The sequence below is a fragment of the Dermacentor silvarum genome, chromosome 4, assembly GCF_013339745.2.
Source record: "Dermacentor silvarum isolate Dsil-2018 chromosome 4, BIME_Dsil_1.4, whole genome shotgun sequence".
In the NCBI taxonomy this organism is placed as follows: Eukaryota; Metazoa; Arthropoda; class Arachnida; order Ixodida; family Ixodidae; genus Dermacentor; species Dermacentor silvarum.
Window position 1 is genome coordinate 80,586,207 of NC_051157.2, and position 25,337 is coordinate 80,611,543.

Here is a 25,337-nt window from a genome sequence, read left to right on the forward strand (position 1 = left end):
TAAACAGTGCACAAACAATGCAACGCTGGCAATCAGAGCCAGATGCATCGCGACCGGCGAAACACATCGATTTATTCTGGCCCCGCAGGGAGTTGCGGCTGCCGTTCAGAATTTCCTAAGTGAGCTGTAGGCAACCCGATTTCTGTGAAAATCATCAAAGTCTTCGGTACAACAAACCCGAGAGATTCATTGTGCTAGCCCGCCACCTGTTTTGCTAAGAGACCGAAAAAGATAGCGTTTCTATCGGTGAATCCTTCACCGCGTGCATTCAGGGCGCTCACTTATATATAGAAGTCTGTTGACTGCAGCGTGGCTCTTTAATTATTTTTATTTTACACGTATTTAGCGACGCTTCTATGTGCGTTTGTCCATCGCAAGAAGCAAAAAAAAAACTATTGTTCAGCGGCACGCTACGTCGTTCTCTTGAAGCATTTCTATGCAAGTGTATATCAACCGCTCTCCTGTTTTCAAATGAGTGTTAGCTCATGAATACACGAGCTTGAGACACTATGAACTAAAGCGAAAAGGGCATTGGACGACAGCGAGAAGCACACAGGACAGAACGCTAATACACGCACTTTTATTTTCGTTATCATGGAACCAGGGGCTTATGTAATTGATAAGACTACGCCACCGTAACATCTTGCTTAAATTATTTCTCATTTCACTCATATCTTCTCTTGTCCTCACTGAGTAGCAAAACAAAACAACTTATATTTATGCGCCTCGATACCTTGCCTTTTTTAGATATTTTTCCTCTGCCGTACTATTTGCCGATCGTCCTTGTTAGTACATGTATTTACTCTATTAATTAGCAAGATTGCAACCCAAACATCAATGTTCCTTACAGATGTTTTGTTTTGTTCGTCAAACATAGTACAATATGAAACCAAAGAGAATTAAAACGCTGTCCCCATACACCGCAGTATTGAGCTGGTGTCCATGCCTGTGTAAAACAGATATAGGAAATCGTTTCCACGTGTTGCGTACGCCATGAACGGTTCATGATGAGGCGGCCTATTCGAGCACGCCAGCAGTAGTTTTGGTGTCACGCATAGCACCTTCGAACGCCAGTGTTTCTTACAAAACCTTGAAACAAATTTAACTAAGCAGAAGAAACTATTCGTAGCGGTAAAAACACGCCAAATTCAGGCATAACCAGCACAAAACAGCATTGGTAACAGAAAAGTTGTGGAATAGATTTTGAAACCTATCTTAGCGTCTTTCTTTTTATTGTTCTTTTTGTTTCGTTTTGATTTTGTTGCTGTGACAAAGCACATCGCGTCGCTAGTGATGTCCATTTCAGGTACAGCAAGCGCTTGTGTGTACGGAGTTGTCTTACTCTGAGGATGATCAATATTTGCATGAAGGGGTTGCTAGCAACGAGCGCCATTTGCCTTCGAAGACAAGAGAAATGTCTCACTCTGCTTCGCACGCACGCACGCACGCACGCACGCACGCATATAAAACACGCGGAAGTCTTTTCCAAAAATAAACGTTGAAAATAAGAACACAATCCATAGTTTATGAAAATTTACCACGTTTCGGGAATTCATAGATTAGCATGAATACGATATACTTTATTCATATAACAATCATTAAGCATATGATATTTGTAATTACGTCACACAATTCTACTCAGATTGGAATTGTGTGATTGATGTTACGACGAAGATTCATGCCGGGAGACAACGGCTGATACAGGGGTAAATTGTGCAAACGATCCTTTGAACGAAAGAACTCTAAGGTAAAAACAACGTACTTAAATTCCTAATTGAAGCAATCGGCACATTAGAAGCGGTCCCGAGAAAAAATAAAGATATTAAGCCATGAGTTCAGACATTATAGCTCTCGCACAAATATAGAACATCGAGCCCGCAAAAAAAAAAAAAAGATAAGCCAGGAAACTATACACTCGGAAGGAAACCGGCGCTTCCACGATATCACGTTCATTTCGGGCATAAGTTGCTTATTCCGCACTAGGCGTTCAATATTCCTCAGACGTGCAACTTTTGATAATTACCATGCGTCTACCATGTTTAGCATGCAGCCTAGCGCGCTGTTCACTGAAGAACCTTAAAGCCATGTCCCTGAGCAATATTTATGACGTTGCGCTGGTAATCCTAACGCTGTCCTCTTAACATTCAGAGCTTGATCATTATTCAGGGACCACTACTCTAATGCAGCGTATATTATGGCGTGCAAATAAACGAATCACTTTCGCTTGGGTACCCACAATTCCCTGCTTCCCCTTCAAGGCAAATGAAGCCCGTTGTGGACTGCATGCTATTAAGGAACATGTAAATGTTGCTCTGAGCACGAATTAGCGTGCTCGTTAAGGATGGCCCCCGCAGCCACAGTGCACCTAGTTAGGTAGACTCTCTAAACATTACTGCACTGTAGTGTTATCGAATTTTACCGCCTTGATTGCGAGCAAGAAGTGCTTGTGTTTAGAGGTATAAGAACTCTTCTTTCTGTGAACTGATGGCTGTTTAAGATGCATTATAATTCCAGTGTGCAGGCGCATTTCCTGCTTCAATGGAGAAATGTGTGCGCGAAGAGTGAAATGTGGGCTCTGCGTTCTTGAAACGGCAGCGAAAAAAGTGAAACAGATCGCACCGTAGAAATCTGCAAAAGGTGACACAAACAACCACGGCATCTTCCAGCTGCTCTGCAATATAATTGGTTGGAAATATCCATCTCTTATAATCGTTTGCGAATAAAGTGGCGAAACCACGGCCGTATTCCGCGAACCTTCACATGTTCTCGCTTACCTGCTAGCTTGGAGAATTCGATCGGCCCATGTTCTGGCCACACACGCGTTTTTCCCATCACTCACATAATGTGTTCTTGTAAACTTCAAGCACGTCTACAGCGCACACGCATGTTTAACATGAGCAACATCACAGAACTCGTACATAACACTCGCTCATGCTCGCCGAGAAGCAGCAAACGCTGCCACGCGTGACCATCACACACAACTCGTTAGACTTATAATAATACGCTATCACTCATGCATGTTATCATGCTGTAGCCAGTAACTCAGCGCTGCCAACTGTGTGCCTCAAACACTAGCCAAGGTGTTCGGAGCGACATCGCTCGAGAGAATTCAGAGCAACTGTTGTCAGCTTTCGTTGCGCACCTTCCCTGAATTTTCTGACCGTGGCGGCTACTGCTTGCCTCGCCGAATAGCTAAGAATTAAAAACACTTACGTGCCCGGTGGTTGGATTAAACCTCGGTCCCTTAGCACAGCAGCCCAATACTCTTACTGTTAGGCCACAAGCGCACGTTTACTTCTGTCGTGCCAATGCTGACTAGGTCTTTGAGAGGTTCGCTGTACTGTGTCACATTGAGAAGGATGCGTGCGTAAGAGAGGGGCAGTCACATGCATGGGCGCGCCCGTTTCTTTTATGCCAAAAACGAAGGAATAAAAAATTGCATTCGCTTCATATAGATTTCAAGATGCCTGTTCGATCTGCATATACTTTGTAGAGTTTATAGATTGTCTATCAGAGCCTGTCGATTTCTGGCATTACTCTTTTTTTTTCGACAAACTCCATGGGTCTTTCTGGAAATTATATCTACCACAACCGGCCTATAAGACGAATGCTGGTCGCATTTCGTTTATAGAGCGTGTAGAGATTTTAATGAGACAAGTGACTAGTCTATAAGAAGAGAGAATGGTCTATGAGAAGTTGTTGAACAATCTATATGCTGTCTAATTTAATTCAGGAGGCCATGACTACGCTCGTCTTGCGGCTACATTAGCTGCTTCACGTCGTCCACTCACACCACTGGGGAGGTTTTATAGACAAGAACTGCATGTATAGACGACGAAGAGATTCCAAGAAATTGGCTATTTGTGGGATGAGAACATAGTTGAGACACTTGTGTGAGAAAGCGAAAGTGGAGAAACCTGTATGTTATCGCAACGTATGATTTTGCACCTCTATGGACAAGCATAAGCTTTTCCTCATGGGGTTTCAACCATTGTGCAAATATATTAGCAAGCCGCTCGCAAACAATGATGGTTTGCGTTAAAGTGAATTCGTATACTAAAAAGAAGAAAAAAAACATACGGGGAACAAATGTTTTCTGCAAACGAAAAATTTCCTCAGTGCGAGCAAACACGAGGCAGCAATGAAAAGTTCGGCGTCATCGCACTGTCGTTTTGATCTTTATTTCCGAGTGTTGAGGGCATGGTCTGGCGATAGATACCCGAGAACCTTCGTTTCATAATCCTAATAAATCTATACACCACATCTTTAAAATGTTCTCACTTGGTAGCAGCTTATGTTAAACAAATGAGCATACATAGACGGCAATACATAGATTCGTCTTTTTGCATTTTTATTGGTGTACAAGCGATATGGTAGGTGAAGTATTTTTTTTTTTTTTGCGTCAATGTCTCCATGGCAATCCTTTTAACATAAATGAACAATGCACGCCGATTATATGTGCCACATATTGTTAAGGGAAACAAGAAAAGAAAGTGCCTTTTATAACGCGAGAGTATCTTTTGAGACAGGCGACCTAACATCATTGCTGTTCTTGTACAATGATAAACCTTCGCTAGTATAATGCAGCCATTCTTTTCCAATGCTATTCTTATTTGCGTTTCGCCAGTGGTTCTAGTGAGGACCCACCTATACGTTAACACCTGAATCGGCTAGCCAGGAGGTGATAAGAATAGAATGGAATCGAGAGAAAGGAATCCTTATATTAGGCCAGTCCTTTTTTTTTTTTGCTGTCTTTCTTTTACGTTATTCTTAACTAGCGCTCTTACGATCGGTCGTATATGAAAGTTATTAAAAGCAATTAACTTAGTAGCGCAGCAGAGTCAGACGCATTAAATGAGCTTTAGAACTATAGACCGCTGCCCAAGAGGGGGTTATATTTGTGCGCGCCCAATTTGGTTCTTTTCCTGTAAGTTAAAAAAACAAATGATAATGATTCAGCAATTTCAGAAAGCATCAGTATTTAGCATTACGTCCGCTAAAGCGCGGTTCATTATTGAGAAAAAATAAAAACGATGCGTCGTAGACACTTTGCAAAATAGAAGCGGCAGAACCCACATTCGAAGCTCTTTATAGTATCTCGTTTGGTTTGTTACTCTGCCAAAGCGCACAAAGGACTCGGTTTCGCAGTACGTTCAGCCGACAGCGCTTCGCTCGGCATGAGAACAGTCCGCAGCAGAATGCGCGAGGTGCAGTCAGGGGAGTCTTTCCAGATATGGCGCAAGCACATCAGCCTCAATCTAATTTGAGTACGCAACCGCTACTGGCCTCGCAGACAGCCTCTTCAGCACAAACAATAGCAATATGGTGGTTTTCTAAATCAGCTGAAGATCTCCAACGTCACCGGGCTGTCTTGCAAGCTCTTGTGAAACGCGCGTTTTAAGAACTTAGAAATGAGCTCACTCCTGCCGTGTACTTAATGTACGGCTTTCAAAGTTAAAACTATCACCAACTTTAATAAAAGGGCTACGCAAATGATTCTGGCACAGGCACCTTGGGGAACGAAATTTTTGCAAGCAAGTAGAGTCCCTATAGATCCACAATAAAGAGATATTTTAATTAATATTTCTTATCACGTAAGTATGGCATACGCTTGTATTAGGTGCTTAAAGTAAATGGAATGCGAAGTCAACTCCATTTTGTTCGTTACTTCTAAATTGCTTGAGTTTTGAGGCGTTGAATAACAAATTTGGCACTCTGTACGCTAATTTCGAATTACGACGTGGGAATCCCTATATAAAGCAGAAATTGCTTGTGCGACGCAGCTAATTGCACGGGAAATGGGGAAGCCCGTGCTGTTTTTCCCAGCCGAGAGCAGGCAGGCAGCCATTATACGTTCTACACAGGTTTTAGACTGACGTGCTATACGGAATCAACTGCGTCGAATCGGGTGTTTCATGGCCATGATACGCATTTAGCACTGTAAAGCTTAATATGTATGCATTGAAAGAGCACGTACGCCTTAATATGCATATTCTAATTAAGATTCCTAATATAAAAAGAAAGTAATTTAATATAATAAGAAAGTTTAAACTTGCATGTTTATGGTTGTACAATTTTTTTTTCTTTTTGCTTGATCTGCCTTGTAGCAGTATGAGCACTGTCGCGACATTTTTTTTTTTTTCGGAATAAACCCGGTGGCTTTGTTTGTGAGGACAAACCGCGGCTGTTGCGATCCCTGGCAGAGAGCACTCTTTTGTATTTAAAGCGCTGTACAAGTGTTGGCTAATTAGATTCCTTTATGCTGAGCACAGCCGCCATCCGCAGACATAAAGCATATAGCTTGTTTTCGCATTTTATTTCTTCCCTATTGTTTTTATGCTTTATAGCATATAACAGTGCATACTTATCATGACCAAATATGCACACACAAAAGCAGCCATTGTCGAGAAAATCCATTAGCGCAACCTAAGCTCAGAAACAAGGAAAGTGTTTGCGAAAGAATGTTAACATGTCGGGCATGTTGAGGTGGCCCTACTTTTGCTGTTTTCTGTTTGAGAGGGAACCTTTTTAAAGAAATCTAGAGAGGCTTCAATCCTAGCGTAGTCTGCACGCACGTTTCACGGCTCTAAAGAAAAAACAAACAAAGGCTTCAAGTATTTTTAGAAGGACATGGAAGGAGATTGATTTTCACTGTTAAAAGCTGCACTTAGTGCGCGTTCAATTACCCAGCTATGAAATGTCCGAAAGGCCACTTAGGCCTTAACAAACTGCCTCAAGAAGAGCTCGGGCAAGTAAGGGACGAGATACCGGAGTTGTGCGGAGGACCCCACAGGCGAAACTTGTTTCGCAAGACGAAGGGTGAGTGATTGCCGCCTCGTCAATGTTCGCGAATTTTCTCGTTCGATGCTTAATCACATTAGGCGCAGCGTAGGCTGCATCCTTAGCCATTGTAGACAATCAGCCGTTCTCAGAATAACTTTTATTGCGCCCTCGACGGGATTGTAAACCTAGTTTTCCGGACATGCACGCCTACATTTGGCAAATTGGTAATGTCATTGTAATTCCGCGCCTCTTTCCTTCATGCTTGCCGTAGGACATAGTTCTTGAACCTCTGTTCTTTTCCCTTTCGTCAATTGCCGAGGGCAGCTGGTTGGTCGAAAGGGTACGTCATCTCAGACTTTTGCCTCTCTGCTGTCTCTAAAAAATAAGCGTCTTCAGTTTCCAGGCTCGTCGTTAGCGATTTAGAGACAGCCTTTCCGGTCCAATCAACAAGAAAGCTGTTTCAGATCCCTGTGAAATAATGCGCCCTAAAGTATGCAAGCTTGCCCTTCGTGAGACCCTTATGTTTGGCATTCAATACCGGCATTCTGCGCAATGGGCTGCTCATTGCACTAACAGCGGACAAAAACATTCCATCCAGCAGTAAATAAATTCAAGACCAGCTCGTCGATGTCGTCCTCGTTTAAAAGTTTTTTTTAATTCTTATAACAGTAAATTAAGCCACAGGCCTATTTATGATATTCGTACAACCTTGAGCTTTTACTCTAGGGGTAATGGTGCCGTGAATAGACAAACATGTCTTCCAAGAAATCATTACCACCCTTTTCAGTCAAATAACTTGTTGGGTTTCTATCTCCTGTTTGTACTTCCAGAGTAACAAGATGGGCGTTCCGGGCATTCTCACACCATTTAACCTCTTTTTTATCACTCTCTCTCCCTTGTTATATATATATATATATATATATATATATATATATATATATATAGGAATCAACCGGCACGTACGGTCACCTTCACCTACGCTGAAGAAAGCACGAACATACAGCACCGCTGTCGAGCTAGGAGCTGTCGAAACGAAGGATACTGCAAGCCTTGTCGTCTATTAGGACTCAAAATACTCAGACGCCAAGCAGACGTGTTATCGCAATGCCACACATTCTAGTCTTCAGCAGCGATATAAAGCTAGGTATGACCGCAACGTGAATCGTGCGGATTATAGGAGTCCAACTTGAGAATGCTCGCGTGTTTCCGAAAGCACCCTTGTAGCAAAAAAAAAAAAAAAAAGCAGGGCATTAGAAACAATTTGTATATCGTAAGTGGTTTTAAATTGTGACGTGCAATACTCTGAATAGTATTCATCTTTATTCAGTGCAGTGTTCATCCAATGTTCGTGCTACAGGGGGTATAGTCAAACAAGATGACGATTCGAAAAAGTGCTAAACCTGATCGAGGCTTTCGAAGATAAGAAAGCAGAGAGTTTCAAGAGGGCGAATGGAAAGCGGACCGCCCGACTAAGCTATAAGAACCACTACGAGAGCAATCGGCAAAGACTTGAGGACAATGCCTTGTTCTCTCCTTATTTTCCGCCGCGGCGCACTTCCGTCAAACTCGCCAGTTACGACACATTGGGCCCCGTAATTTAGGATAGCAGCCCTTAATTTCACTAACACGCGGCTTCGATCCGAACAGTCCCCGCTCCAGGAACGCAGCGAGGCACCATGCCACGCCGTATCGCTTGCCGCTGCTGCTTCTACTTCCGTTCCAGCGCCGCCTCGTGAGCTCTCTCGTCGTCAGCGTGGGACGAAGAAGCGTGGCTGAACCCTGTCGGGTTTCCTTTAGGCGCGCCCAAGGAGTCAGTGATTTCCGAACGGACGGAAGAGTTTTTCCGCTCCGCTAGTTTCCTGGTGACAGCCTCTTGGACGGGTGCACAAGAGGCTCGCTCGCCCATTGCTCCCAAACCCTGCCGCCCTTTTCGTAACGCAGGGACAAGTGGTGCCTTCCCTGGCGCAGTCGAAAAAAAAAAGTGAGAGGGCGTTAGGCGGCAGCAACGCGTGCTTTTGTTGAGTTGCTGGCGTTTCCTCCCGTTCCACCTCAGCGCGCCTCATCCTCCACCATTCCTCTGTCACCTGCCAACAAGACTCGCTGTAAGGACTGCCGCTGTGCTGTACGGGGGCAGGGAGATAGATCTGAGCCCCTTCCTCTCTGCCGACGCCGGACCGTTTATCGCTGTTCCTTTTGGCAGCTTCCTCTGCTCCTTCCCCTGTTCTATGCTGCAGGATGACACCCTCTAGCGACGTGCAGCCTCGACGACTCTGTAGATGACGGCTTTGAACGGGGTCTTGCGCCGTATACTCTGGGCAGGATGCGAGAAAGCGAGCGGGATCTGAGCCAACCTTGTTCAGCAGAAGCGATGGAAGTCCGCGTGGGGAGTCTTGCTCTATGCCTGTTGTGTGTGTGTCGTAACGAATGCCCGGAGTGCGCAGACGGGTGCGGGAAGCTCCTTGGACGAGATACGTTTCACGATCGCGGGGTGATGTGGGCGAGTCTCCACAGAAGTCGCTGCCGGTATGAAAGAAGCCCGCTTCCCAAAAGTTTGTCTCGTTGAGATACGAGCTGCCGGTGCAAATAAGTGATACATGCACCGAAACGATACGCAGCATGCAGGATGTAATTTGTTTTTCATTTCGGAGCAGCAAGGCGTTTTACGCTACAAGATACATTAAAGCTGAGATATCGCAATGCCCTTTAGTAACAAGCCCATGATTTCAGACGCTCTGCTAATGTAACAGGCGTTGACATTAAGAATGCTTGCGTTTTAAACATACTATATATGCTTCTGTCCGGCGTGTGCATTGTGCTAAAATCTAGAGATGTACATATATGATGATTTTTCGAAGAAAAACAACAACGCTGGGAACTAAACCAGTACTAAGGGATTTATTACGTTTGAAAGTCAAATTTCCTGAAACAGTCCACCCTGGTCGTAAGTACTTGAACTTATTCTTAAGGACTCCACATTGCAGCAAAAAGTTAAGTTGACACCCAGAAATATTTATAATTCAGAGGTGGCTCTTTCTATTGGTATGTTAGGAAAGACAATATTTCCACCACTTGCGATAACGTCTCTACGTGCTATTTTTCACATTCAAATGAACTAAACATCAGAAATCTTGAAATGGTCAATAAGTAGTCTAAAAAAGCTTATAGAAGGACTCATACACGGCAGTAATACCGTTCGCGACACGCGTATCGTACTGTGGCACTCGCGCATGACACATGACATCCATCACCACATGGACAAAAGGTTCAGTGCCTGTCGAATCTGCTTATAACGAACAGCATATTGCATTAAATTTTACTTGATATGCACACAATTTGGAGCACAATAAGATATCCTTTGTCTCATAAGCGTGCAGCGAACGCGCATTAAATATGATGTTGTGCCGCAATCTGGTTTCACCAAAGCCACTAAGAATGTTGCTAAAAGTGTTTGCTTTTGCGCCTAGTGCTTTTTACGTCCGTTGCCCGTGACAAACGCCTCTGCGCAACCATGTGCGCACACCATCGTTTGTGGAGCATCTTTCCATTAGTGGAAGGCGAGTAGCCGATACCATCTGCAGGAACTAACATCTCGAAACCATAGATAATAATATAAAGAGCACTAGGTTACGCTAGAACAAATTCTTGTTGATTGTACATCATAAATTGGCCATTTCCAACTTTATCACAAAACGAAATGAATAAAAATACTTCCTCATTGGCAAGCGATAACTAACATATCATTTACTTCGGCAATAACAGTAATATTTAACCTAATTGCGCTATTGCATTTCCCTCCTACATTTCAGCACCCAAACCTGATGACATCTCATCAGAATGTACTTATGGAGCACTTTATGAAATTCACCCTGAAAGAACTGCACGTACACGCAATTAATGACAAAATGTTTCCCCGCGCCAAATCAGCCACTGAATGAAATAAAACTTTTATTAACAACTTTGCAATGCGAGAGCGTTTCAGTATAGTACGCCCTTGATATCCCCCCAGTTTGCCTGATTAAAACTTCTGTATGATCGCTTAAATTGCGCTTGTAAGGAGCATGATTCTAAGCACACATTCTGTGGAGACCGAGAAGGGTGTACCTCTACAGGTCCGTGTACAGCCGTAAAGAAAACCCCTCGACAGTGCTCAAATCATATAACTTAAATTATCATTTATTCGACATTGTAACATAAAAGTTGACAAAAGGACGCGATAAGTATGATCTCTATATCTTATTTCAAATTATAACCGCCACTAACTTTCGAACACTCTTAAGGTGTTTCTTTTATGAGCTTATGACCGTCTACAAGTGGTCCGGGACTTTGTAAATTCTACGAGGAGACATAAACACAAGCGCGGTCAAGTTTCGACAGTACGCGTTCATGGTTTCATGTTTACCTTTCGACTTTAACACAGCATACAACTTATTGGCGTGAAAAATTGAACGAGACACGTAATTTATTTCACTTCTATAAAGCGCTTGGGATTTGGGCGTTTAGCGACAAGCAAGTAATGCTTGTCCCACTTCTCTGAGATTATAATAATTCATAAAATCGGAGCGAATCAGTTTGGAAGTAAAACAAAAACTGCTAAAAGATACATAAATATAATACAGCGACATATACGAAGCACATATAGACACTTCACATTTATATTGACATAAATCAGTGTCTCTTACTTTCCCGCATACTAGTCAAATGCATTTCTTGCGTAGGCAGCCGTAACTTCCTCGGATGCCAGGATAGGAGATCTTTAAACGCAATCAGTGATGTAAGCATTCAGCACAGGAAGAAAGATAGGCGGCAAAAGGGGGCTGCCAAGAGTTCCTTACCCGTGACAAAGAGGCTGCCGGCACTGACACTGGGCCGGATGTCCCCAGTCAGTCGGTGTCGGACGTGACAGCGGTAACGATGTCTTGCATCAGATGCAGTCTGTCACCCCGAACACGCACAGGTCGCCATCCGAAGTCACCCGGTACTTGGGCCCTAGTTCAGTCGCTGGTATGCAAAGAGAGAAAGAGAACGAAGTCGAGGTGTCGATAGCTAATTAAGCGCGGTAGCGAGCACAAACGTTTGACAGTATTATAGACTGATTGTAGGAGTATGCGAACAAACGAGGAATACTTAGGAAGAACGCAGGACTAGCGCTGAAGAGTAGTAGCACCAAACTGTGCAGCTACGATGGTGTCATGTTCGGCTGCCGATATACGAGAGCTCTCTAATTTGACTGATAACGCCACGCATTTAGGTTCAGTCTGAAAAAGAAAAGTCACAGGCCTGCACGGCACACGCAGCAGAGTCACAGCGTAGGCTGGTTGAGGGGCGCAAGAGTAGCTCCAATTTCGGCACCACGCAAAACAAGGTCTTCGCGACAAATTGTCTTCGCCTCAATTTTGACGAGAACGATCTGAACTGTCCGCCCGGCGTCGGCGGCGAGCTGCGGCTTGCAATGCAGATCCCTGCACAGCAGTCTGCTAAATCTGATGATGCCTGGTTGTAGCCGCGCACGTTGCTCTACGATTCGCTTCTGCAGTAGCAGTTCGTACCTTGCGAGGAGACGCCATAACGTGTACCGGAGAGGTACCCAGAATACGTGGCGCACATCTAACATCGGGATAGCGTTGATTGCGCGCCTCGTCTTAATCCCATCTCGTCGCACGCGGCGGTTGCAGGCACGTTAACTAGATGGCGCCACCATACTGGCGGAGGCTGGGGTCGTCTGCACCTGCGCGCGTGCCTATAGGGCGTGTATAAAGGGAATTTTTCTTCTTCCTGATAGCAAGCGCTTGCGTGGCTCAGTAGTAAAGTATCTGACTCCCATGCAGGGGGCCTGGATTCGATCCCGGCGGAGACACAGACAGACAGACAACGAACTTTATTTGATCCTGAGGAGCTACTGTCAGGACCCCCTAACTTGAGGCCGTTGTAACCGCTGGCCGCGCCCACGTAGAGGACAGAACGACGTGACGCTCCGTCCTTTCCTGGGCCCTCTGGATAGTCCTGGACTTGCTTTCGGAGTAACGCGCTTCTGATGGCCTCCTCCCATTCGGCTTCGCTGGAGAGTAGGTCGTTAGGTAACGCAGGACATCGCCAGAGCATGTGAGCCATAGAGCAAAAGGTTTTATTACAGTCGGCACAACCAGGGTCCACGTCATAGTGTATCCTACTAAGGAAGCCCCGCGACCGGAAAGATCCCGTCTGCAACATTCTAAGAGTAGCCGACTGACCTCTGCTGAGCTTCGGGTGAGTAAGAGGATAAACTCTCCTGCCAAGTTGGTAATGTTTAGTAATTTCAATAAATGTGAGAAGTGGATCGTTCTGCTGAGTCCCTTCCTGCCCCTCCGGAGCCTCCAGACCGTCGCGGCGCGTGAGTTCTCGCACACGATCGTGGGCCACCTCGTTGAGGTTTGGGAAGCCCTCGAGAACGTTCATCCCCATGTGTGCGGGGAACCACGTAATATAATGAGAACCGGGGCAAGCCCTCTTCTCTAGAATAGAGGCCGCCTCTCGTGCGAGGTTACTCGATTCGAATGCTCTGATTGTGTCTCTCGAGTCGGTGTAAATTTAGAAATGCTCTGGGTCACACAAGGCCAGCGCAACTGCGATTTGCTCTGCTATAGCCGGGGTGGCCGCCCTTACCGAGGCGGATGAGCGAAGCACTCCCCGCCCGTCTATAACCGACATCGCGAACATTCTCCTGTTGCCGTATTGCGCCGCATCGACAAAGAGCGAAGAGTCTATGTCATCCCTAACTCTCTTCAAGATGGCTCGTGCACGGGCTTTACGTCTACCCTCGTTATGATGTGGATGTACATTTCGCGGGAAGGGCCCCACCATGTAGGTCTCTCTCGTTCCCGTGTCAGTGTTATCCGCCGTTCCTCCATTATCCTAGGAGCCATGCCAACCACGTCAAGGATTCGCCTGCCAGCCTTGGTCGACGACAGCCTGACCACCTGGGCAGTGACCTGCGCCTCTATGATCTCGTCTATGTTATTGTGCATTCCCAGTTGATCTAGCCTGTCGGAGCTCATGGCAATCGGCAAACCTAGCACTTTCTTGATGCTCCTGCGCATGAGGGTACTGTAACATAATAGCCACCGGAACACGCGCTGATGTGTTATCACTAACAGATTGCATATGTGGCGTGTTACGTCACCACTAGGTTGCTATAAAAGATGAGTGCGTAGGAAATAAAGGGCAGTGTTTTTCCACGGTATCAAGTGTGCTGTTTCGCTTCGGCTGCTCCCCGCGAGTTGGCTATGACAGGTACTTAAATTGCTCTTTTCCGTTTTGGTCCATACTAGAGCTGACACCACATAGTTAATATGGCTCATCGGAAACGTATGGTACATCCGAAGGAGGTTGTCCTCACCTAACCCCTTCTTTCGGTTGGACACCCTAGCGATTAACCTCAACATGTTCTCCGTCTTGACTGTAACGTGGGTAATTGTTCTGGCATTACAGCCCCTCGAATCTATGAGCAGGCCTAGGATATTGACTGAGTCGACTCCAGGAATTTTCTGCCCATTATTCGCGTATAATGCCACGGGTAGCTGGTTGAGCGGTGTCAGACCCCTAACCCCTTGCCTTGCCGGTCTGTAAAGTAGCAGCTCCGACTTACTCGGAGACAGCTTGAGACCTGTGTCCGCGAGGTAAGCCTCTGTCTCGTCCAAGGCCGCTTGTAGAGCTTGCTTCATTTCCGCTAGGGAGCCCTTTGCGCACCAGATAGTGATGTCATCTGCGTACAGAGCGTGACCTATGCCCGGGAGGCCGCCCAGCCTTTCTGAAAGACCCTTCATGACTATATTGAAGAGCAGAGCAGTGGTGAGATGACTGATCCCTGGGGGGTACCCCGAGCCCCCAGTTCGTACACGCTCGACCGAATCTGTCCCACCTGAATAGTAGCGGTTCTATTCATAAAAAATGACCTGACAAAGGCCTGAAGTTTGACTCCCAGGCCTATCCCGGCCGTGGCCTGCAGTATGTATCGATGTAGTACTGTATCAAACGCCTTAGTGAGATCCAGGGCGAAAATCCCTCTCACGTCCCGAGTGCCGCTATCAAAGATTTGCTTCTTCAGCATTAGCATTACCTCTTGCGTCGATAGGCCAGGCCGAAAACCGACCATATTATGTGGGAAGAGGTCCATGCGCTCTATCCCGGTGGAGAGCGGGATACTTTTTTTGGCGTTTCCGGCGATAGCGGTTACGGAGCCGGGGGCGGCGGTGGCGGCATCATCGCGGCCAGAAACGGCTATTGGAATGAGCCCATAATAGCTTACGCTGTAATAAGTAATTTACACGGACGATTTGCATTAACGCGATTACTTTCTGCACCATCATTGATGCGGAAGCAGCGAGACGGTATAAATTTGTTTCGGACGTATTTTCCGCTTGGCCGTCTTCTGTAGCATGCACGTCCACATAGTATAGCAAAGATCTGCGTTATAAACACGGTGCTACACAGCCATGACTAAAACACCTACCACGCGTTATCCGCTTCAGTGGACGCGGCTCTGTGCAGCATAATTGTGCCTAGACCCGCGGCCGTGACACCGGCCATGACACTTAGTCAAGAATCGAAGAATGATAATGATACGGCCAATAAAGCCAGCGGCACATCAATGCATCACCTTACAGGCAATTTACCAGGGCATCTTCGAGCCTCTAATTTATGTTTTGTGGTTCACTTGAAGCTTTACTCGCATCATTCCATGTACATTCACAATGCTACTTTGTCAATCACCCCCTCACCCATGAAGCAATCGTGTTCGTGAGCTGTGGGTTAGAGTCGTGTACTGCTCGAGAAATTGAGCGCCGCTGAGCAGTGCCCTCGAGTTATCAACTCCTCGCGGGCATGCGAGCACATTGAGGCGCTTGGCGCGTTTTGACTTGCCTTACCGAGGCGCGGTTAGAACCCATTGCGAGAGCTTGCGCGGACAAGAAATGCGCGGATAACATAGTCTTCCGAGAGCGACAGCGAGGGTGACGGGGCGTCGCGGTGGTGCCTTCTGCCTCACGCATACAGTGGCAGCAGGTGTTCCCTTTCGGCCGCTCTGCGTGCGCTGGCCTTCAGTTCAGTTTTCGTGGAAGACTATATGTGAGATGACTTAGCACAAAAGCTTGAACGAGCCAGATCGTCTCAGTTTCACGACCCTGCGCCATGCTCCCTCAGGGGCTGCAGAATCAAGCGTCATTTTCTTCTCTTGATCACTCTCTCTCTCTCTCTCTCACACAGTTTCCTTGAAACCTTTTCGGTGATAGGTTACTCCACGAATCGTACGGGAGATCTGTTTCACCGTAGGTCGAAGAGTTTTAATGTTGTGGTCCTCTTGTTTGTTGCTTCGCAGCCACAGTCCGAGGAGTCGCATTTTCTGGACTTCTCTTATCTGGCTGTCTCCTAGAAAGAGGTTGATCGGCTCGCAATTTTGGCTGCCTCGACCTGGGATCCTGATCAATTCCGATTTAACGGCAGCGCAGCTCATTCCGCTGCTGCGAGCGAAGGTTTCAACAGCGGTTGCTGCTCCTGGCACAATTCGTTCTTTTTGTCCTAAAGCACCGCTGGTGGCCCATAGGGTAATATCGTCATGCATGCACGCACGCTGTTACGTTCGTACGGTATTGCTGACCTTTGGGGCTACATGCTAAAGGAATGGGGTTGAAAGATACGCCGGAATTTGTTCTTTGCGAGGCTGGAGCAACCTCGATTGACACCTAAAGGTACAAGCAGCGTGGGCAATTAAGCGCTGAAGCCAGTCTCATTAGAGGCGACGAAACGAAGGAAACGCACTGCTTCAGCTGCCAGCGCTGCAGTACTTCGGAACTTTTTCAACCTAGCACATGCCGACAAGGGGAATTAGCGTAAAGACAGAAGACTACCACAACGGCAGGGAAGACAAGTGCTACTTACAACGTTTTAATAGCGGTAGATATCTTCTACAAATACCCGTATTGTTAGGCTTGCACACGAACAATATACAACACATCCCAGGATTCCGAATGTACATCGAAGTCGGATGCCAAAGAGGTCATATTATGAGGTGTGCAGTGCTATTGATAGCTGAGTTATGCATCGAATTTGCCCTCATCAGCTAGTCATGACCAACCAACCTAACAGTTTATCCTACTTAGCACATGGCTTTTTATTTGTTCCTTTCTTTGTGTGTGTGTGTGTGTGTGTGTGTGTGTTTGTGTGTGTGTGTGCGCGTGCGTGCGTGCGTGCGTGTGTGTGTGCGCGTGTGTGTGCGTGCGTTCGTGCTTGCGCGTGTGTGCGTGCGTGTGTGCCCACGTTTGTGTGCATGTGTATGTGTGCGTGCGTGTGTGTGTTTGTGTGATACAGAGAGAGAGAAAGATAGAGAGATCGAAACGACGAATGAAGCTAGCCGAAATTAGCATGCCCAGCTTATCGAAAGCATTTAAACTTCATCAACACCCGCAGATGAATCTGTGATTACGTTGTTGCTCTCAATGTTTCAATCTCTGTTCTTTCATTTCAGGTCCCCTTCGGCAATTAACGTAGCACAGCAGGCAAGTAACACGCAACGCTATATGTCTTCATGTAATTAAATAAAAAAGGTAAGCCAAGTTTGTCGAGTGATAGCGCGGTTTTGCTTGCTTTGGGAAAGGACACAGACGCTGCTCGGCGCTGTAGGCAACTACCGCATCAACAATTGCCCTACAAGACAACACACAGCCGCTAATCGGCGCAGCAGCAGCAGCGTCTCGCTTCAACGCGAGCTAAGGCTCGAAAGCACAGCGCATACAAAGATAACAGCACTCGGCGCACTTTCTACACATCGCAGATCGCTTTGAACATAGAGTTTCTCACTATATTACCTAGAGGGAAAACTGGCACTGCTGCGCTGTGGTATCCATGGGAATGCCGGTATATTGTGACTTCAGATTGGCTAGTTCTTGGAGAGCCAGAACGCCTTGAGGACGCGCCTGGCTAGCACCGTTCCGTCTTTCACAATGAGTCATTTCCTGCTAAAACAGCATGTAAAAACTGCTTTAGCTTTAGTATTACACAAAAATATGCTTTGTTTTATTTTCAGGACTTACTATTGGATGCACAATTATATGAAACGTAAAAAATATCAGCTGGCCGCTAAAGTTGGAGGGCAGACGACAAGATTATCTTTCGCTTTGGAACAACTTGTCGTCTGTTCTTGCTTTTCTTCGCTTGATTCTGCATTGTGGGTGAGTAAACTTTATTGAGAGATATATGGGTGAATGAAAGCATTTTATGTAGATGTTACTTTAAGAACGTATTATTTGCGTAGCCATATCCACGTTTTAGACGAAGCCTCGTTCAACAGCAGCCAACACAAGCCTCGCAGACACATATCCCGTCATTCCCATGAGGGCACGACGCCCTTTTAGAAACTCGCATAGACGGTGGCGCCAGTTTACCCTCTAGGTGTTATAGTGAGAATATCTATGGCTTTGAAGATGAGGCCTGCTTGACCGCGCACTTTGTCCACATCGCAGATCGCCTTCAAGTTATGGGCGCCCACGTGGCATACGCAGAGCCAGTTTGACCTTGGCTGATCTTGAAGGTCAAATTTAGGGAAGCGGGCGTTTTCTAGGTTTGTAACAGGAGTAGCGAAGCTATCGCTAAAGAAATTAAAAATGCCAGGCCTGCTCGGCACACGCAGCACAGTCACAGCGTAAGCTAGATGAGCGTTTTGACAGTACTACCACGGCCACTGGATAAAAAAAAATGTTTCTTATCCAGCGGCCGTGGTACTACCTAGTAATTTGAGCGAATGCGTCAGGAACGCGCTTGGGACGCCGTCCCGCGTGCAAGCCGACGCGTTCCATCGCCGATGGCTAGCGCCGTTCAGCCCAGCCAAGCGGCCGACAATGCAACTACGGCTGTCACATTCGCTGCCATTGCAACGGGCCTAATCTAGCGTAAGTATATTCTAGGCACTATATCTAGCGCAATCAACGTGATCCCGAGCGTCCGTCGGTATGTTAGCGCCATCTAGTTAAGGCGGCAGCAATATTTACAGTGTCTGAAAGGTTGCGTTTCCCGGCGCCTTCACTAGATGGAGCCACCATACCGGCGGAGGCTTGGGACCGCGTTGTTTGCGTTCCGCGTCTGAATCGCATCTCGTCATCTGCGCCTGCGTGCCTGCATAGGGCGCGTTTATGTAGTACATTTTCATATCTCGTATAGCAAGCGCTTGCTATCAGTGGTACAGTATCCGGCTCCCACGCAGCGGGCCTGGGTTCGATCCCGGCGGAGAGCGGGTACTTTTTTTCGCAGTGCGATAGCAGCTACGGGGCGGCGGCGGCGGCATCATCGCGACCCGAAACGGCTATTGGAATGAGCGCATAACAGCTTACGCTGTAAAAGAAAAAAAAAGTTGAGCGCCGGTTGTTTCCGCCATTCTCAAAAGTTGCGCCTATGCACAATACATACGTATGGCTATGGCAAACACATTTGTCGACCTTCAGTGCCTCGAAAATTTGGATTGTTATCTGAGGCATAAACAGCCAAGAACAGAAGTCCAGACCATATATACAACTTGCATCGCGTATTGCTGTTTGATCCCACGGTTTCTTTACTCAACTTTTGTTTTGTTTTTCTGACAACGAGTTCGGAGCTCGCAAATGATGCGTAAGAAATCCGATTCACGCTGCGCTTAAGACTAACGGATGCCGCTTCTTTGCTTGCTGCTACTTGGAGAGATGCAACTCTTGACGGCTATTGACAAAAGAGAAATGAGCCTGTCGCTCGCATTTTCTCTGGCACGAGTGACTTGCGTTGTCAAAGCGAAGCAACAACCTCCCATATCCTTCCTGCAACTCGACGCAAACGCCACGTGGCGTGGTCGCAGTAAGATAAAAAAAAATAAAGATAAGAAAAATGGCCATCACCCAAAAAGTCAAAAGCTGTGTTTCGAGATGGCCAATTCGGAAGATTTCTTTCCATTCCCTCCGATTAAGTTTCTCCATTTTCCAAAGCCGCGTCAAGCAAAGCACGTGCGACGAAACAAGCTTGCCTTTATGTCTCTTCTGGTTCCCGGATTTTCTTACTCGAGGATTGCGTTGTCAGGCGTCTGTGCGAGATGCACCTACGCATATACTTTGGTTTCAATTTCGCGTTCGCGCCCGCGCACATTGGCTTCGGAGCGTTTTGACAAAAAAAAAACGCTTTCTCGGTTTGAACGCTGACGAGTTCACCAGAATAAGGAATAAATGAGCAGAAGCGATCACGCAGCAGATCTGTAAAATATATTAAACGAAACAATTGATGCCCTTGCCCTAATACGGAAACTTGGAGAAGTATGCCCAGAGGGTACTGCTAGAAATATGCGCACGCAGAGATGAGACGGCAAGAGGATAGTTTAATGCAAACAAAGAAATATAATTTTTTTTAGGCGGGTGGTTTGACACTGCGGTTATGTGATATTCGCTGAGCGTTATATTATCGTCCCAAATTGGAAAATAATTTACACCCGTAAAAGTGAATAAGGGTGTAAGTTATTTGAAAACACCGCAGCATCTTGCGAATAAATTTTAATACTGTCATTCTTTGACTTCCAAGCAATGTAAATCCCTTTTCCTAGTTCCTGTTTCCATCACCTCATACCAGTTTTTTTTTATTCGAATTATACCTATTGCACGTATACTTAAGATGATTAATACAAATTGGTGGCCTTACTATCAGACTGCCTAGCTTCTTGCCACTAGCGTCGTCTATGACCCGAACTGTTTTCTGTTCGCTTGAAAGAAGAAGTAGATGATTTTCCTGGTTTTCGGCCCGCTTCTCCCCTTGTGTAGGTTAGCAAGCAAAGTGCAACCAGTTTAACCTCCCAGCCCTTCCTAATCAATCTCTTTTTATTGCGATAGCAATTATATGGACACTCCAAGCGCATTCCTGCGTCGCCGTCATCGTCGCCGTGGGGTTCCGTATAAAGTCCAACGGCCATAAGCTCGTCGCCGCGCGCCGTAGGCTGTATGTGCGAGTGAAAGCGCGCGAGGGACGCACGCTTTCACGGAGAGCAAACGCACGGCGAAGAGCAAACATGGCGTCTCCGGTCATGCGGAAGGCCGTGGGAGGGAGGGAGGGAGGGAGGGAGGGAGGGAGGGAGGGAGGGGAGGTGACGTTTATCTGCAGCACTGATAGTGCAAGGGGAACTGGCGACTCAATCTCCCACGCAAAAGGAGGAAAACAGAAAGGCAGCGTGGGAGGGAGGGTGCGCGGCTTCTAATCTGTCAGGAACTGCGTACTTTGCGTGGCTGAGGGCTATCGCGCGCACCGTATCTTGAAAGCGATCTCCACACGGCTCTGACCTTTGTATGCGCTGTGCATTCGGCCACTCAGTTTTCATTGAAGCGATAACACGAACATTCGCTCACTGCTCCTGCCGTGCTTGCTCACGCCAACGTTTTGACAGTACTTGTCTTTGGTCATCGAGTGTGGTCTATGGATACTTGCTTGAGCGCGCTGACACCATGCTTGTTAATTACGTTAGCAAGCGAATGTGTCCAAGTTTATGCAGCCCATAAAACTACCATCCTTACTACGTATACTCTACTAGTAAATTTGCTATCGCAATTGATGCTTCGCCTTTCGGCCGAATCTGCGACTTTTTTATTATATTCAGAAGCAGGAATTCCTTACAAGCTGCTTTGTAGGAGGTAATACTTTTGAACCTTTAATGACACGTACGAAACAGGTAATCGTTTTGTCCTGCTCATTCTGTGTTTGTAGTTTAAATTTTTATGCAGTTTAAATGAATTCCCAGGAAGCAACATTTACGCAATGCGCTCACTGATTTAAGGTGAAAATGGCAGAATTTTGATTATCTTTCGCGGCTGTTAAGGTAGTCACTTAATTTCTCATGCTTTACTTTTTCATTCGCTACCTACCGTCTGAGAAAGAAGGATCAATACGATTTCTTGCTTTATTGTCTTACGCTCTTGAAATTTACTACTACTGACGTACGTTCTTGTTGTTTTTTTTTTTCGTTGGGTTTTCTTTTTCTCAGTCTTAGATTTTCTTTGTTGCTTTTTAGAGAAGACATTATTCGTGATCTTGCGATCTCCACTAAACCGGTGGCCCATTCCGGCAAACATTAGTCACTCAATAATCAACAACAGCGAACGCGCAGCTTTAATAAACAAAATATGGGCAAATAATAAGCAAAATATGAGATCGCTAAGACAGGCAAGAAGCTCTGCCCAGACGCGTTAGTTGATTGCTCATCTAAACATACCATGGTGTCCTTAAGTAGGAAATTAAAAAGACGCGGGGAAGGAAATGACTGCTAATAAAACAAATAGATAATTGATGCAAACTTTCAGCCCGCACTTTTTTCCCCTCGGGTTCGTAAGCCTTGTTCCTTCACGTCTAAAGCCAACAGCAACACGAGAACGGCACAGCTGATGAAGATAATTACGGCGTAAAATTACACTCACCACCAAAAAAGTGCGAAGACACAAGCTCGCCAGTTCGCCTAACGACACGATGATGACGGCCATCGTAGTTGCATTGTTAGTCACATTCGAGGCTCCCCCTTATGATTATGGGGCTGGTCGTCATTTGTCCACCGAGGCAAGGGGAGATTACGTTCACGAATGCAGCAACGTCTGCTGTGACGCTGTCGGCAATCAACTGAGTGGCGGGCGCCTACTTTCGCTACGAACTCAGGACTAGCCACGTGTGTTCGGGCCATTTCGCTCCCCGTTGCTACAATTAGCCTTCGTTTTAATGAGGACGCATTCCTTTTTTCCAAGGCTAAGAAGTTCTTGCTTGATATAAGGTTCCCTAGTGATCTAACAGTCTTTTTTTTTTCTACCAGTGCAAAACTCGTGCCTCCTCCCTCCCTCCATCCTCTCTCCCCCCTCTCCATACACACCCGCAGCCACATCTCCAATTTCCAGAAGTACGTGCGCAGAGCATGGAGAATAACCTTCGCCTGAAGCGTCCTATTAATAGTACTTTTTTTTTCGTCTGAGACTACGTATGATTCATGCTCTTCAGTCATAGACTACTAAGACTGATGATAACCGGAAGGACAAAATTCAATGCTACATACAAGTATAGTCGTCCATTCTATAATTACACGCTCATTTCGGCGTCTCCAGTTTAGCTAGGACCATATTTTATTTTCATGCCTCTTTTTTGCACTACTGAGACGCCGAAAATGAAAGCTTCAGGTTGCACTTAGAAGACTGACTGTTTAGTTGTGTCGTGCGCAGCTACAAGATACGCCACCACTATAACAAAACAACACGTTGCTTGTAACGACAGGGCAAAGTGAAATGGTAGACTATAAAAACTGCTATATATGTAAGTTGAAAAGGCGGAATGTAAAGAAACCAGGGCGTATAAAGTGTGACGCGGCACGTCCCAATGTACGCCTAGTACAACTGCTTTCTTCTAGTAAGGTTTCTGATCGTAAAATTTCAACGATAATCGTTTAGATGCTTGCACCACCAACGTGATAAGCCCGTAAGGTAGATGCAGGTATTGAGGCAACCATACGCATAGTGAACCCGAAGTTTGTTACTCAACTCACTGATCCGTTGCTCTCAGCAAGTGAATTGATTGTAGGTGTGAATTCCCTTTAACATACTCAAGAAACATTTTCAACACTTGCCTAAGAATTTTTTTATTCTTTTTACTTTTCTTATTTTCTTAGTTTTAAAATATAATGTAATGTTACGCGATATTTTGGATAATATGTCACAATATATGATGACCATGTCACTGTGAAACTTAGTAGCCGGCACCACATGTTAGTGGCAACATCTGACGCCAGCATGCGGACCCGGAGCTGAGGGCTCGCGAAGATCGCGCTTGAACCTAGCATCGGCGCCACCAACCTCAGGTAGAGAACGCTTCCGACGTTTTGCCACCGCTTCCCGCGCTGTCGCCACCTCTGGGTCCGCTTGCCGGCGTCACCGTGCTGCTGCACTGATCACAAGGCAGTCTTAATGAAAGGAAAACGAAGTTCGCACCTCACTACCATATACGACCAATAAAACAACATTGTATATACTGTACACATGTGTTGTCACTCATTTGTATGTTCGAGTGGGCAATGTACGGGGCATTCACGGTTACCCGAATGATCCCCCGGTGCGTCGCCCACTTATCATCATTCACTTCGCGGATATGCGTACATTTTTTTTCCGTGTCCGGTTGCAGCGTTGACACATTAGCATGTCGACGACAAGGTTCTTTCAGTGGCCGTTGCGATTACTTTATCCTTAGGTACGTACAATGCCTCCGAACAACAACACGAGTGAGGTCAAAACCAACAATGCCGGGTGACCAGCCGTTTACATTCACCAGGTCTGCAGCTTTTTCTCGCCTGCTTGTCATACACAATATTCGTACGAGGAAATTCTGCGTTGATTAACATCCACTGAATTCCGTTACTGAAAAATTACGGCAGAACTCATCTCACCGCGGCTGTCGATGGCAATGCCATTAGCGTTCGAGCAGTGTGGCGACACAGCCTATTCCTGAAGTCACGTTTATTTAAGATCAGTGGTGGTCCTTCTGAGACTTCCATTGATTCGTCTATAAACGACATAATGCGATATGGTCCCACTTTTCTATTACACTCACTTGCCAAGGTCGCCCGTGAGCATGACGGCATGGCGACTGTATGATGCCTACGCAGTGAGGACGACGGAATGACGAAGTAGGTATAACGTCGATGCAACGACAAAGGCGGTATGATGACCATGGCATGACAACAAGGAGACGAAGATGTTGTAACGATGACAGCATGACAACGACGGCATGACATTGGAAAGACGACGAGTGCCTGACGATAATTTCGTGACAAAGATGGTATGACAAAAATGTACGCATATCCACGACGTGAAAGATGATGAGTGGGCGAAGCACTGGGCGATCATTCGGGTAAGCGTGAATCCCCCGTACATTGCCCACTAGAACATGCAAATGAGTGACAACACGTGTGTACAGTATATACACTGTTGTTTTATTGGTCGTATGTGGTATTGAAGTGCGGACTTCGTTTTCCCTTCATTAACACTGCCTTGTGATCAGTGCAGCAGCACGGCGACGCGGGCAAGTGGACCCAGAGGCGGCGACAGCGCGGAAAGCGGTGGCATAACGCCGGAACAGTTCTCTACATGAGGTTCGCGGCGCCGATGCTCGGTTCAAGCGCGAGCTTTGCGAGCCCTCAGCTCCGGGTGCGCTTGCCGGCGTTCCCGTACTGCTGAAGCTTTGCGAGCCCTATGCTCCGGGTTCGCATGCCGGCGTTGCCGGGCTGCTGCAGCTTCGCGAGCCTTCAGCTCGAAGACCGCTTGTCGGCGTGGCCGCTTTGCTGCAGCTTCCCGCGCCCTAGACTCCGGGTCCGCTTGTTGTCTGCGTCGCCGTACTGCAGCAGCTTTGCGAGCCTCGACTCCGCTTGCAGTTGAGCCGCCACTTTCGCCTTTTCATCCATAGCGGGTGCGCCGTTATCAGAAGCGACCGTTATCATCCATGGCTGAAGGGAGAGAGCGTACGCCGGGAACGACCGCAGCGCCCCTAGCGGACTCCATGCAAACCAGAGC

At 46.5% G+C, this 25,337-nt stretch overlaps 1 protein-coding gene across 1 annotated transcript in view; it reads right to left on the reverse strand.

Annotated features, from left to right (window-relative positions):
• LOC119448721 (Down syndrome cell adhesion molecule homolog) overlaps positions 1 to 25,337 on the reverse strand; it is a gene marked incomplete at its 5' end in the record, with an annotated part of 259,262 nt that overhangs the window by 134,275 nt on the left and 99,650 nt on the right. The window contains 3 exons of the mRNA XM_049666473.1: positions 11,616 to 11,715; positions 13,689 to 13,848; positions 14,371 to 14,566. Of these exons, the coding sequence (XP_049522430.1) occupies positions 11,616 to 11,715; positions 13,689 to 13,848; positions 14,371 to 14,566 (456 nt within the window). The remainder of the gene's footprint in view (positions 1 to 11,615; positions 11,716 to 13,688; positions 13,849 to 14,370; positions 14,567 to 25,337) is intronic.